A 14,975-nucleotide genomic window follows, 5' to 3' on the forward strand; every position below is an offset into this window, starting at 1 on the left:
GCAATCATCCTCTTCAAACTTAGTAGAAGAGTGCAATAATTTCATCCCCTCCCCATTGATATCAGATTCATAAAGTCAGCGATCTTCAGTTTACTCTTTCCCCATACCCTTGGCAAGGTTATTTCACATGCTGTTAAGTACCTAGAGCAGCACCATCTAATAGGAATACCACATATAATTAAAATGTTTCTAGTAGTCATATTTTAAAAAGTAAAAAATGGGTGAAATTAAATGACATATTTTAACTCAGTGTATCAAAAATATGGACATTTCAACACATAATCAGTATAAAAATTATTAATGAGGTCTTTCACATTCTTTTCTTATACTAAGGCTGAAACCTGTGTGCGTTTTACGACACTGCCCTAGGGCACAGCTTGCAAAACGGAGTGTGGGCAACTTCAGAGAGGGTAGTGTATAACTCAACTCTTTGTGGAGTGAGAAGACATAAGAACTTATATTTGCATTTTATTTACTTTAAAGTCTAAGAAAGAAATTCAGATTTATAAATATTTGACTGATACTGGCATCCTTATCAGGCATGTTTATCAGGTCAATTATCTTGTAAGGTCTGGACATATTCCAAAGTCAGGGCAAGAGCTTCAGGGCAAGTAAGACCCCCCCATTTCCTTGTTCGCTGTCAACATACTGCAAACCTCTGCATTCTAAGTGCGCCTGGTTTAGTGGATAAAATGATTACCGCTAAAAGTTTTCACTAAATTAACCTTCACAACAGGACAGCGTTCAAGCAGTCCTGGAAAGAGGCTGTTAAAGAGATGAACGATGTGCCCAGTGATGCGAGGCAAGCAAACAATGAGAAAGGACAGAGCTTGAGCTTGGGCAAGTGTAAGTTTCACAAAGTTAAAAACGCTCTTTTCACACAACACAGATGAACGCGCGTCAGGTGGTGACGGTGGTTCGGGAGCCGGATTTTTAGAGGCACTTAAAGAAGTTTAGGGTAACATGGCATAACTGGAAATAGTCTACAGGGCAACCGAAAGCCGTCACCTCCAGGGTCATCTTTTCTGCAGGGCGGGATTTATCAGCACCTCCGCCAGACACGCGGAATCCAGGGCCTTAATGAACAGACGCACAGTCCAGCAAGGCGCGGCCCAAGGTCACGCGGCCAGCTCTGGGGGTCCTGGTGCCGGGGGCCGTCGCAGGACCCTTACTCTCCCAACACACTCGACCCCGGGTAGGGGCTTTTCCCTTAGGGGGTTAAAAACCGGCCTGGGGGTGTTAAAGTGAGAGCTGACAAGCAGGCAGTTAAAGATTCCAGACTTTCCAAAAGCAGACAATGTGCAGTGAGGTTTTCCATCGGGCGGCAATGATAACGAGTAGTAATGCGTTTGCCGGCGTCCCCGGCCGGCGACAACGTCGGAACATGCGTACACACGAAGGAATGGATACCGGTGGGGACGCGCGCCCAGGTTCCCACTCGAAGCAGGGCCGCCTGGAGACCCCGCCCTGAGCAGGGGCGCCCTGGCGCGGTCCGCAGCCCGTCTGCAGGGGCGCGAGGTCTACCATCCCGCGCGGAGGATCCAGTTATTGGAAAGGGCTACATCAGCCGAAGAGCCAGGCCGGGAGTACCACACCCAGTACGAACCGCTGGGCCTTGCCGCCTCCGCACCGTTTGTAGGGGTGGGCGGAGCACGGTTCCGCGAGATCCCGCGGGAGCCCCTCCCGCGCAAGAGCCGCAGCACCGCCCCTTTCCCTGCAGCAGGCGCCCTTTCCCTTTCACGTGACCAGGAGCTCCCCGCCCCTTCCGAGGCTTGGCCCTGACGCACGCTCGTACGCACGCACGCACGCTCGTGCTATGACGTCAGTTCCTGGCAGCGGCGGCGCGGGGCCCTGCTTCCGCTTTCCTCTGAGACGCGAGCTTGGCTCTTAGCCTGCTCGGAATCATGGCGGCTACAGCTACAATGGCGACGTCGGGCTCGGCGCGGAAGCGGCTGCTCAAAGAGGAAGACATGACCAAAGTGGAATTCGAGACCAGTGAGGAGGTGGACGTGACCCCCACGTTCGACACCATGGGCCTGCGGGAGGACCTGCTGCGCGGTATCTACGCCTACGGTCGGTGAGCTCGGGCCGCGGGCTAGGGTGCCCGCGGGGAGGCGGGGGGGCCCAGCCGGGGGTGGTTCCCGAGACTGGGAGTGCGGCCGCCGCGGGGCTGGGGGTCGGGGCTGAGGCCGAGCCCGGGGGCCCTGACGGGCGACCCCTGCCCCCAGCACGTGTCCCCACCCCCGTCTGTGTCGGCCGGTTCGGGTGCTGTTTTCCCGGCGGGGCGCCATGCTGGGTCACGCGAGGGCTGCAGCGTCCCGCGAGGTCTGCAGGGTCCTCCTTGCACCCCGGAGTCACTCATTCAGCAGATGATTGTCTTGCACCTGCCAGGTGCTAGGAACGTGCGCGGCTCTAGGCACTGGCGGCTTAGCAGTGAACCAGGCAGGCCTTAGGGAGCTTGTTATGTTTGGGAGAAGGATTATATAGTCAGTGGTAATGGCTACGAAGAAAATAAAGCGGGATAACTTTATAAGCGTGATTGGCGAGAGGAGAGAGTTAAAATAGAGCACATAGGTAAGGGGGCTCCCAGGAGTGGCTGGCATTTGAGCTGAGATCTGGGCTAAGGAACCCGTTATGAGAAGATTATGGTAGAACTGGGCAGCTGGTGCCAGGACCCTGCAGCTGGGAGCCTTATGCATTCCAGGAACAGAAAGAATCTCCCTGTCCTGGGACCCTAGGGGCGAGTTTTTTTTTGGGGGGGGCGGCGCAGATCTTGAAAAGCATGGTGCGAGGTGATAGAGTTTGAATTTTATTTCTAAGTGCAGTGGGAGGCCATTGGAGGGTTTTAAGCAGGGAAGTGATGGGATCAGATTTACAGTCACAGGTGGTCCTGGGTGTCTGGATATGGGGGGAGGTGAGGCAGGAGAGGAAGCAGGGAGATGTTAGGAGGCTTTTGTTCCAGTCCAGGGGAGTGATGATGGTATTGTGGTGGAGATGGAGTACTAACAGAGTTTGCTGATGGGTTGAATGTGAGCAGGAGATGAAAGTCCTGGATGTTTGAGTAACTGGGCAGGTGATGATGCCCTCTCCTCAGGCGGGGAGCACTCGAGGGAGCTCTTCTTGAATGAGGAGAGCTTGAGGGACCTGTAAACCATCCAGTAGGAGATGTCAAGGAGGCAGTTGGGAAGAGTTCGGGTTGGGGATGTAGATGGGCGTGATCAGCATCTATGCTTAATGCCTGGGACTGGGGCCGACATCTTTTTTATTCAACAGTTCATGATGTCATGACAGTCTAGCACAGAGAAGGTACGGAGGGAATGCGAGGTGAAGAACCATTGCAGCTGGCCCTCGTAGTGTGGCCGACAGCCCTGCCTGCCTCTTGGCACCCAGGACGTCCCTGCCCTAAAACACTGTTTTTAGTTTCCCATCTATTTGCTGGGTCATCCTGAGGGTTTAAATCATCTGTTATATTTGCTTTTGTGTTAGATGGGAAATTGTACTACATTTTAAAAGGCTACCAAAATTAATTAAAGTACATTATTTGTACGTAAAGTTTTGTTTGTTTACTTGGACAGTAGAGGGGTGGTGTTGTAGTTCATGTAGCTGCATCAAGGCAGGAGGAGTAGATGAAATGGGGTTGTAGGTGATAACAAACAACCTGCAGACTTACTGCTGGTGGGGAGTGGTGACTACAGCACTGATGGGTTTATATTCCTTTTTTTAACTTAAAAAGTAATACAAAAAAAACCCCATTAGTGCAAGTTATTGTAATATAGTCAAACAATACACAAGTAATTGGAGTAAAATATGAGCCTCCCTCACCCCATTCTCCAGGAGTAACCACCAACATTTTTTAACCTAACTGGGGTGTCTCTGTTTTGCAACAGTGTTCCTTAGAGATTGTGTCTGTGTAAGATGGTATGTTAGTATAAAAATCCACTTCAGCCTACTTCATTCAGCAGCTGTTTCTTGAGAGCTTAGTACGTTGGACATTGGGTTAAGGAGGGGGTGGGGGATTTTAAAAAGGTAACATCCTTGGCACAAGGAGCTCCAGTGTATGGTTGCAAGTATGCTGTCCTAGTGGTTAGAGCTCAGTTTTTCTGTTTTAATTTACAGGTTTTGAAAAACCATCAGCAATCCAGCAGCGAGCTATTAAGCAGATAATTAAAGGGAGAGATGTCATTGCACAGTAAGTCTGCTCATGCAGAGGGGGAGTCAGGTGCTGGTTAGCACAGCAGTGTGTAGTTCAGTGCTTCTTCATTCAGATGCCGTTACCAGCTCTTGCCTTGACTTCAGCTATGGGCTGTTTGTTTTTAGTTTTGCATCCTCCACTCTAGAAAGCTTTCTTTTTTTTTTTTTAAGCCAGATTTACTTAACCTATTATTTGGCATATGGAATTGTATATAATACTCTTTTAATAACATTATTCCCTATTTGCCTAATTTTTAATGACTCATTGACAAAAAAAAAGTCTGAAGTCGTAGAAAAGAATTATATAAAGAGGAATCTTTTTTTTGCCACTTCTAACAGCCATTCTATAGATTCTGCAGCTCTGTCACCCCCTGCTGCAAAGGCCACATTTACTGTCCTTATCACCCGTGATTTAAAAGTTGTGACATTATGCCTGAGTCCCACCACCTTGCAGTTAAGATATTGGTCAGGGGGTGTGGGGGAATCGACTTGGAAAAAGCTGCCCAGTGCTTCTGCAGCTCATCTCCTCAGAGCACTGCTGGGGCGGGGGTTACATGAATGGGAGCAGTGGCATGTAGCCCATCACTCTAAATCCCATTTATCTGTGTTTTCTTTACTAGATCTCAGTCTGGTACAGGCAAAACAGCCACCTTCAGTATTTCTGTCCTCCAGTGTTTGGATATTCAGGTAATCTTAAACTTCTCTTTAATCCTAGGAAATACTTCCTTTACCTTCTGTAACTACAGTGTTCAAGAGGTACAGTTCTGGGCTTCCCTGGTGGCACAGTGGTTGAGAGTCCGCCTGCCGATGCAGGGGACACGGGTTTGTGCCCCGGTCTGGGAAGATCCCACGTGCCGCGGAGCGGCTGGGCCCGTGAGCCACGGCCGCTGAGCTTGCGCGTCCGGAGCCTGTGCTCCGCAACGGGAGAGGCCACAACAGTGAGAGGCCCGCGTACCGCAAAAAAAAAAAAAAAAAGAAGTACAGTTCTTAAATATCTCTAGTTGTACTGATTAAGCACATTTTTTAAAGAGAATCTTAAGTGCACACTAATATCTGAGCTAATATCCTGTCATAAATTCCTTTTTATTTAAACTGAGAGTCTTTTAAAAATTTTTATTGAAATTTTGTTGATTTACAATGCTGTGTTAGTTTCGGGTGTATAGCAAAGTGATTCAGATCTATATAGTTCCCTGTGCTATACAGTAGGTCCTTTTTGGTTATCTCTTTTTTTACATAGTAGTGTGTATATTTTAATCGCAGACTCCTAATTTATCCCTCCCTCCACCCTTTCCCCTTTGGTAACCATAAGTTTGTTTTCTATGTCTGTAAACTGGGAGATTTTTTTAACTAGTGGAAATTCTTGTCTGTAAACAAGAATCCTGACCAGTATACCCATTATCACTGGATACGCAATTTAAGTAACATTCAGGTTCGCTTACCTGAAATCAGATGTGTGGTTAACTTGAGATAATATTCAAAATAGATCTGAGTCTGAATTAGTGCAATCTACCGTGAAGATACTGAGATTCTCTATTTTCCGACAAATTATTTTACCAGGTTCGTGAAACCCAAGCTTTGATCTTGGCTCCAACGAGAGAGTTAGCTGTACAGATCCAGAAGGTAAGACAGTTAAAGATGGCACTGTCGTATTTGCAAGTACAGTTCACCCTAAACAACATGGGTTAGAACTGCATGGATCCATTTATATGCAGGTTTTAAAAAATGAATATGTACTACAACACTACATGATGCGAAGTTGGTTGGATCCAAGGTTAGGGAGGGCTGATTGTAAAGTCTGTGTGGATATCTGACTAAGCTGGAGTTGAGCAGTCAGTAGGTGGGCCGGCATACCTAACCTCCCTCCCTAATCCCACGCTGTTCAAGCCAACTGATTGACTTAATCTAATCCGGTTTTTCTGTTCTGTCAGGTTTTTTTTCCCTGATTCCTAACATTTTGTGATAAATCACATATGAGTTGCTGGTTTGTGTGAAGTCATTGTTAGTGTAGCTTGTGTGATTCCAATAGTTTTTTACAATCTTAGAATTGTAATTTTCTTCCAAAAAAATTAAAAATAATTGTAAGTATTTTGTTTTTATAGTATAAACATTTTGGAAGTGTATCTATTAAGATGTTAATAGCATCTGTGGGTGGATAGGATTATGAATTTTATATATTTTCTTATTTTTCTGTAAATACATACTGCTTTTGTAATGAGAAAACAGTAAAACTGACTTCATTCTGGCACAGAAAAGAGTGGAAGGAGGAGACTTGGGCTCTCTGTAGTTTTATGATAGAAATAATGGCATAAACAATACCCGGTGGTCATCTTAAACTAGAATAGAAACAATCTTCATTTTGGGGAAACTCAGATGTTTCGGACTTCATAGCAGTCTTGGGGCAGACTTTGAACGTGAATCTGTTTTAATTCAGGGCCTGCTTGCTTTGGGTGACTACATGAACGTCCAGTGCCATGCCTGCATTGGGGGCACCAACGTGGGGGAGGACATCAGGAAACTGGATTATGGACAGCATGTTGTCGCTGGCACACCTGGGCGTGTCTTTGGTAATTGCTTTTGTCTATAAAAAGTGCTTAAACAATAGAGGACCATTTTCAATTTGATATGCTACATAGTGGATTTTTGCATTTGAGTAACTTGTAAGAAGTGGAGGGAAGGTCCCTGAAATGCTGTGGAAACTGGTTGAAATGGCTGGCTCTTATAGCCTGAGGTCTACTTATTTCAAAATCTGATTTTATAGATATGATTCGTCGCAGAAGTTTGAGGACACGTGCTATCAAGATGTTGGTTTTGGATGAGGCTGATGAAATGTTGAATAAAGGTATGAGTAACAAAAGAATTCATTTTCTATTGATGTAAAATTCTTAAATTTTTACCGTGTAAAATGGAAATGTGGAACTAATGAACTCAGTATAAGTAGTATGTTCTTTGTGGAAAACAGTTATGCCCTGGGTGCACTTAGGAACATAAAACTGATTTTTTTATGGTAGTGGTTTGTAAGACTGATGACAACCAGAACAACAGCATTTCAGCCAAACTGATGGGGTACTGCTCGTTGTGTGGTGGGTGAGCACAGATGGCTGCGGCGTGGAGCTGGGATGTGGTGCAGAGATGCCTGGTGGTGGGGAAGGGGTGAACAGATAGCTGAATAAATCTTTGTTACATGGCAGTAGGGTATTTTGTGGTTTGGATGTTCCATAATTTATTTCACTAGTTGTATTTTATTGGTTGTCCAGGTTGTTTTTACTCTTTTATCGGTTATTTTTCAAGGTAAATTTCTAGAATTGGGGTGTATTTCATGTATTTCTCCCAAAACGTATGAGGACAAATATGTGAGGACCCGTAAGTCATAGCAGTTTTGCTCTTAGCACAGCAACTGGGAAATGCATAACGACAGCTGTCACCTTGGTTGAGTAACAGCTGCGGGCAGTACCTCACAGTGTCTTCAAGCCTCCCCTCCCTGCACACCCCCTTCCAGTCTTACTTCCATACCAGGGGGTCGGGTGGGTCGTCCCCTTAGACATTGGGGTCACCTGGCTTGAAGGGAATATTTTGCTTCTCAGGAGTCACCAGTAACTCATGGGGTTCTTCTCAAACGTTTTCCTGTTCCCTGGTTCTTGAGCAGTTCTCTCAGGAGCCTAGAGGCTGATGCCACCCCTTGGAGCAGCCCTCCACCCACCTCTGTCTTGGGCCCCTTACCTGGAGGCCCTGCTCTTCAGCTAAGTTAAAGGTACAGTTACTACAAAGTGAGGTCTCCAGAACCAGTGGCATCTATGTCAGCTGGGAACGTGTCGGAAATGTAGCTTCTGGCCCCCTGATCTCTACAGTCAGAACCTCGCAGCCACCTGTCCCCTTCTCACACATCAGCCTCCTAACCCGTCCTGCAGAGGTGGTGGTGTGGTGACCCGAGGGCCAGGTCCTGCTTGCCATTGGGTTTTATTCAGCCTGCACCATATGAAATAATGTAAACTAGCTGCATTATTTAATTGGGAGGTTTTTAAATTAAGGTATAATTGACATGTAACATTTTCAGGTGTACAGCATGGGTCAGTATCTGTGAGAGATTTTTTTTTTTTTTTTTTTTTTTTGCGGTACGCGGGCTTCTCACTGTTGTGGCCTCTCCCGTTGCGGAGCACAGGCTCCGGACGTGCAGGCTCAGCGGCTTTTTATTTAAGTGGAGATTTTTTTGGTGAAAATCTAGATCTCGGGCATCCCTGGTGGCACGGTGGTTGAGAGTCCGCCTGCCGATGCAGGGGACACGGGTTCGTGCCCCGGTCGGGGAAGATCCCACATGCCGCGGAGCGGCTGGGCCCGTGAGCCATGGCCGCTGAGCCTGCGCGTCCGGAGCCTGTGCTCCGCAACGGGAGAGGCCACAACAGTGAGAGGCCCGCGTACCGCAAAAAAAAGAAAAGAAAAAAATCTAGATCTCTAGATTTATTTAAAATGTGTTAGATCTGGCCACAGTGGATGCATACCCTCACAGAGCAGCAGCAGCTGGAACTGAGATGTGAAACTACCTGCAAGGGTCTGAGGTTGTGGGCTCAGGGCTCAGGTTTCTGTTGCTTTTACCTGTTGGCATCCAGGACTCTTGGGTGGGGCTCTGATCCCTAGAGCACACCAGGGAGAGGAGAGGGGATGTGAGAATTTGGTCCAGCTCTGGAAGAAGCTTCCGTGTGAAATCTTGCACCTTTACAGTCACAGTGCTGCATCCAGTTAAATGTGAACAGTTGATGTGCAACTTCTGTTTCAAAGTGTGCAGCCTTAAAAATTCCCCGTGTGTCTCATTCCTCATCCCAGGTTTCAAAGAACAGATCTACGATGTGTACAGGTACTTGCCCCCGGCCACTCAGGTGGTGCTTATCAGTGCCACACTGCCTCATGAGATCCTGGAGATGACCAACAAGTTCATGACTGACCCTATCCGCATTTTGGTGAAACGGTGAGGATGCCCTACTTCTCAGGTGGGACTAAAACATAGCATAGTTGTATTTGGGTTTTAAAACATGAAATTTCTTTTTAATTTTCTCTTTTGAAAAGCCAGCTTTTATATAGTCTCCTTTGATCCAGTAATTCCAAATTTAAAAATTTGCTGATAGTATTTACTTATTGATGGAATTATTTACGATTGGCAGTAAAATGTGTATTCTATTGAACAGCCGAACACTTTGTTTAGAACCATATACAAGGTGTGGTTAAAGGTTCATACTGATCCAGGGCTTGGGCCCATGTGGTGGAAGTGGCGACTCCTAGGAGGATGTGGCTGGCGGGAGGGGCGGGGGTTTAATGCCCAGGCTCCTGGGCCGCTGGGGGTTGGGCCCGTGCCTGGAACAGTCCCTGGCCTGCGCACGTCCTCAAGTTTTGGTTGGAAGGATGAGTTGACAGGATTGTGTTTGTCCTCCAGTGATGAACTGACTCTGGAAGGCATCAAGCAGTTTTTTGTGGCTGTGGAGAGAGAAGAGTGGAAGTTCGACACGCTGTGTGACCTCTATGACACGCTGACGATCACTCAGGCTGTTATCTTCTGTAACACCAAGAGGAAGGTGCGCGGCCATCCTGGCTCTTTAATGTCCTTGTGGCGAAAACCAAAGATCGGTTTTCATAGAACTTAGGTCAGGTATTTTCTGTTGAGGACCAGAATTACGTGCTTTAGGCTCTGGGTACGTGGTCTCCTCGGGCAGCCACTGGGCTCTGCCCTTTAGCTCAAAGTCACCGTGGACGATGAGCGGACAAGCGGGTGTATCCAGGGAACGTGTGCAGGGTGTTGATCTGGTCCCTTGACTGAAGGCTCCGGGTCATTGGTTCAGGTGGGGCCTGGACACACGTTCTTTGAGCTCCCAGGTGATGCTGATGTGCCGGCAGAGCTGAGAACCCTGGCAGCTCTCCTTGGAATAGGAACAAGATTTGGACCACATTCCAAAAAAGATTTGAACTTAAATTTCAAATGAGAACCGTGACATATTGTCTTTTAAGAGAATTTTTGCCCCGATATTTGCTGGGCAGAATTAAGTTTTCTACACAGCCAGTGAGGATTAGCGTGAGTTTTGTTTATTTATATATATATATATATATATATATATATATATTTTTTTTTTTTTTTTAATTTGGCCGTGCTGGGTCTTCGTTGCTGCGCATGGACTTTCTCTAGTTGTGGCGAGCGGGGGCTACTCTTCGTTGTGGTGTGCAGGCTTCTCATTGTGATGGCTTCTCTTGTTTCAGAGCAAGGGCTCTAAGCACGCGGACTTCAGTAGTTGCAGCACACAGGCTCAGGAGTTGTGGCTCGCAGGCTCTAGAGCGCAGGCTCAGTAGTTCCGGCGCACGGTCTTAGTTGCTCCATGACATGTGGGATCTTCCCAGACCAGGGCTCGAACCCCTGTCCCCCGCATTGGCAGGTGGCGTTCTTAACCACTGCGCCACTAGGGAAGTCCCTAGCCTGAGTTTTAAGAGCACTTGTTTATGAATATTCGAATTGGTTCTGCAGGTAATTGACATGAAATCCTGTATACAGTCTCTGGTTTGTGAACTTATGGCAGCATCTGTTGATTCCATCTGTAGGTTGACTGGCTGACGGAGAAGATGAGGGAAGCCAACTTCACCGTGTCATCCATGCACGGGGACATGCCCCAGAAGGAGCGTGAGTCCATCATGAAGGAGTTCCGGTCGGGTGCCAGGTGGGTTGGCTGAGCTCTCTGCTGTGGTCCTGGTGCTGGTGCTGTGGGCCAGCATTTACGGGGTGTTACCCGAGTTTTCCCCCCCACAGCTGAGCTTGGGCAGGTCACCAACTTGCTGGTGAGCAGGGCAGCCACTGCTGGTGTGATAGGTTAGGCTGAGATGAGAACTAGCCTTAACTACGTAGGTTGGTTGCCTTATTTAGAAGCGTATTTTTCTGTTTCCAAATAAATGGAGATTTTCTGTTTATCTTTTTGTATTGGTTTTAGCTTAATCCCACTGTGGCCAGAGAACCCACTTTGTGTGATTTCATCCCCTCAGTGTGTATTCAGACTTGCTTTGTGGCCCAGCATGGGGTCGGTCATTTTACAAATGTTCTCTGTGCTTGGACAAGATGGGTGCTGTGTGGTGTTGGATTTCAGTTGCTAGCTGTATTTCTCAAACCTGCATCCTTACCCTTTTTCCCTTAAGCCTTGTTTCATCAGTGTTGAGAGTGCCGGTTTTCCTCTTGGGGGTTCTGTCCGTTCTTGCATTATGGGTCCAGAGACCTGAGTGTACAAGTTCAGAATTACTACATTTCTGGAGGATTTAGCTTTTGCTGTGGAAGTGTCTGCCCTTCTCTACTAGGGCTTTTGTCCTGAATCCTGCTCTGTCTGACCAGCAGCACCGGCTCTGAACGCTTGGTGTCTCCTTAGTACCACCTTTCTTCCTTCACCTCTGGTTTGTAGACTTAAGCTTTAGATGGATTTCACACAACCAGCAAATAGTTGGGTTTTATTTTTCCTTTTAATCTAATGATAATTGCTGTCTTTTTTTTAAATTTATTTATTTTTGGCTGCATTGGGTCTTCATTGCTGCGGGGCTTTCTCTAGTTGCGGTGAGTGGGGGCTACTCTTTGTTGCGGCGTGCGGGCTTCTCATTGTGGTGTCTTCTCTTGTTGTGGAGTATGGGCTCTAGGCGTGTGGGCTTCAGTAGTTGTGGCTCGCGGGCTCTAGAGCGCAGGCTCAGTAGTTGTGGTGCACAGGCTTAGTTGCTCTGTGGCATGTGGGATCTTCCTGGACAAGAGCTCGAACTTGTGTCCCCTGCACTGGCAGGCGGATTCTTAACCACTACGCTACAAGGGAAGCCCATAATTGTCTTTTAACTGGAACATTTAGTCCAGTTTCGTTTAATGTAAATACTGATATATTTGGTTTTAAATTGACCATCTTATATCTTGTCATTTCTCTTGTGTGGTTCTTTTTTCTTTCTTTAGTTTGGATTTTTTGTTGTTGTTATTCCTTTTCCCCACTTTTTTTTTTTTTTTCCTTGCGGTACGTGGGCCTCTCACCGTTGTGGTCTCTCCCATTGCGGAGCACAGGCTCCGGACGCGCAGGCTCAGCGGCCATGGCTCACGGGCCCAGCCACTCCGTGGCATGTGGGATCTTCCCGGACCGGGGCACGAACCCATGTCCCCTGCATCGGCAGGCGGACTCTCAACCACTGTGCCATCAGGGAAGCCCTCCCCACTTTTTATTTTGGAAAATGTTTCTTTCTTTATGTTATTTAGTGGTCACCCTGAAGAGTCATCAGCAGCTGTGGTTGCTTGGTACTTTTACCATCTCCTCTGAGAGCACAGAGAACTTGAAACCCTGACTTCAGTGACACCCCCCCCCCGACTTCTGTCACTGTTGTCATGTGTTTTAATTTACATATATTCAACCTCAACAAGAAATTTGCGCTTTATATCATTACATAATTCATATAATGAATGCTGCACAGTGACCATACTCGTTACTCTTCTGTTTTTCCTTTATCTCTGAGCTTCCATCAGGGATGCATTTTAATATATACATATATATGTATATATTTTTTTAATATATACATATATATACATATTTGTTTATTTATTTTGGCTGCACCAGGTCTTAGTTGCGGCACATGGGATCTTTAGTTGCGGCATGCATACGGGACCTAGTTCCCCGACCAGGGATCAAACCTGGGCCCCCTGCATTGAGAGTGCAGAGTCTTACCCACTAGACCATCAGGGAAGTCCCAGGGATGCATTTCCTTGTGCTTGAAGAATGTCTTTCTGTATTTAGTTTGGGTCTGCTGGTAACAAAATGTTTAAGTTTCTTTGGAAATGTCTGCTTCATCTTGAAACACCTCCTTCTGATGTGTTGAAGGAGGCAATCCAGGCGGAATCAGTCCCAGACATCCTGTGGACACCAAACTCTGCAGACATTCTAATCCCTTATATGAAGTGGCCTAGTGCAGTCGGCCCTCTCTATCTGGTGTTTCTTGGTTGTGTCAGTCCTGTGGGGATGTCACCTGCTGCTGCTCATGTAAAACAGTGTCTTCTCTGCAGGCTGCTTCTTAGGTCTGTTTTGTTTATGTGGTTTCACGCTGATGGGTCCATGTGTGATTCAGTCTTACTCCTTCCGTTTGGCACTTCTGTGACTCTTGGCCTTACCCCTCTGTTGGTGCTTTGGCCCCATTCTTTCCTCTTCCTCTAGGGCTCCAGTTATATGTGATTATCTGGCAGGATTATTTTCTCCTATTCTGCTGTCCCTTCAGACTTTGAATGCTTCTAGACCAGCGATGTCCAATAGAAATATAATTCAAGTAAACATATGTCATTTAACCCAATATATCATATCACTTCAACATGTAATCAACATTAAAAATATTAACGAGGTTTTTTGCATTTTTTTTGTACTAAGTATTCAAATCCAGTGTGAATTTTACACCGTAAGACAATCTCATTTCAGACCAGCCACTCTGGTGCTTGGTGGGCTGGTGGCCTCAGCATTGGATAGTGTGGGTCTGTGGTGTGTCAGATTCTGTCCTGTGTGAAGGACAGAGAGGTGTGAGTTGCATTTCTAATTTGAAGATACTGTAAACACTGCACCAAAATCAGTGAGGCCGCTGTACTTGAGTTTTTGCTAGACAAAAGTAAAATGTCCTTCCCAATTATTGGTATGGGACTGGCTCGAAACAAATTAAATGTAGTAGTGTAAAAGATAGCCAAATTGTTTTTTTTTTTTATCAGCACACATGACCTAAGTAATGAAATATACCAAACGCGCCTTCTGAACGCGGCTTTCTGGTGCTGTCCCTTGTGCTTCAGCCTGCAGAGGGGCCAGTGTGAGGGGCCCTGATGTGTTCGTAGCCGGTCTGACCCTTTTATGCTAAGGTGATTGTCTCAAATGCCTTTCTTTGTGCAGCCGAGTGCTCATTTCTACAGACGTCTGGGCCCGGGGGCTGGACGTGCCCCAGGTGTCCCTCATCATTAATTACGACCTGCCCAACAACAGAGAGCTGTACATACACAGGTAGGCAGCACAAGTTTTTCTTTGGTTTCAGTCTTGTTGATGGGTTTACTGAAACCTTTTTTGCTATGTTTACTGAAGTGATTTTGCTTTATTGTTGAAGAATTGGGCGATCAGGTCGATATGGCCGAAAGGGCGTGGCCATTAATTTTGTGAAGAATGATGATATCCGAATCCTCAGAGACATTGAGCAGTACTACTCCACTCAGATTGACGAGATGCCCATGAACGGTAAGACAGTAAATCCATATTTGTGATTTTTTAGAGAGAGCTTCCTGGTTCCTGGTTTGGGGCACTTGAGGTTTTTCCCGCTTTATTTTTCTTTTGTTTTTGAGAAGTCTTTTGTGAGCCTTTAGTTAAATTTACAAATTTTCACTTGTTTGTATTCTTCCTTCTTGTTTATCTTCTCTTTCAGTTGCTGATCTGATTTGAACAGTCTGCTTGCTGGAGCCTGTTCACCTATTTTGTATCAATTTGGAAATATTTAGGGGCGGTTTCTATTTAATGGGGTTTATGTGAATTCTCTTCTCAAAGCCCCCACAGGACAAACTTTGGAGATTCTGCCACCTTTTCTTACCCACATGTAAATAATGCATTGCTTTAAGTCTTTTTCATTAAACATTTAAAACTTTTCCCATAAACTCTAATTTGTATTTCTTTCTAATTTTTGTTTGCCCTCAGCTTTTCTAGTAACCTGCTGTCTGTATGATCTTGGGCAGTCATTTCACTCTTTTTTGATCTTTAAGATGGTGAAATGGAAGTGGTAAGCTGCCTGGCCTCTCCACACTT

General features: G+C 46.3%; 1 protein-coding gene across 1 annotated transcript; it reads left to right on the plus strand.

Moving 5' to 3' along the window:
- The first annotated feature begins 1,849 nt into the window (after nucleotides 1–1,849).
- On the plus strand, nucleotides 1,850–14,818 carry EIF4A3 (eukaryotic translation initiation factor 4A3). Its single transcript, XM_079904578.1, has 12 exons — nucleotides 1,850–2,073; nucleotides 4,117–4,189; nucleotides 4,812–4,878; nucleotides 5,749–5,811; nucleotides 6,623–6,755; nucleotides 6,950–7,030; nucleotides 9,007–9,148; nucleotides 9,611–9,749; nucleotides 10,762–10,877; nucleotides 14,082–14,189; nucleotides 14,290–14,417; nucleotides 14,602–14,818. Exons 1-12 carry the CDS (start codon nucleotides 1,905–1,907, stop codon nucleotides 14,616–14,618), a joined length of 1,236 nt encoding a protein of 411 aa, XP_079760704.1. The 5' UTR covers nucleotides 1,850–1,904; the 3' UTR covers nucleotides 14,619–14,818.
- Nucleotides 14,819–14,975: the final 157 nt, after the last annotated feature.

Source organism: Stenella coeruleoalba (assembly GCF_951394435.1).
Source record: "Stenella coeruleoalba genome assembly, chromosome: 19".
Classification (NCBI taxonomy): Eukaryota; Metazoa; Chordata; class Mammalia; order Artiodactyla; family Delphinidae; genus Stenella; species Stenella coeruleoalba.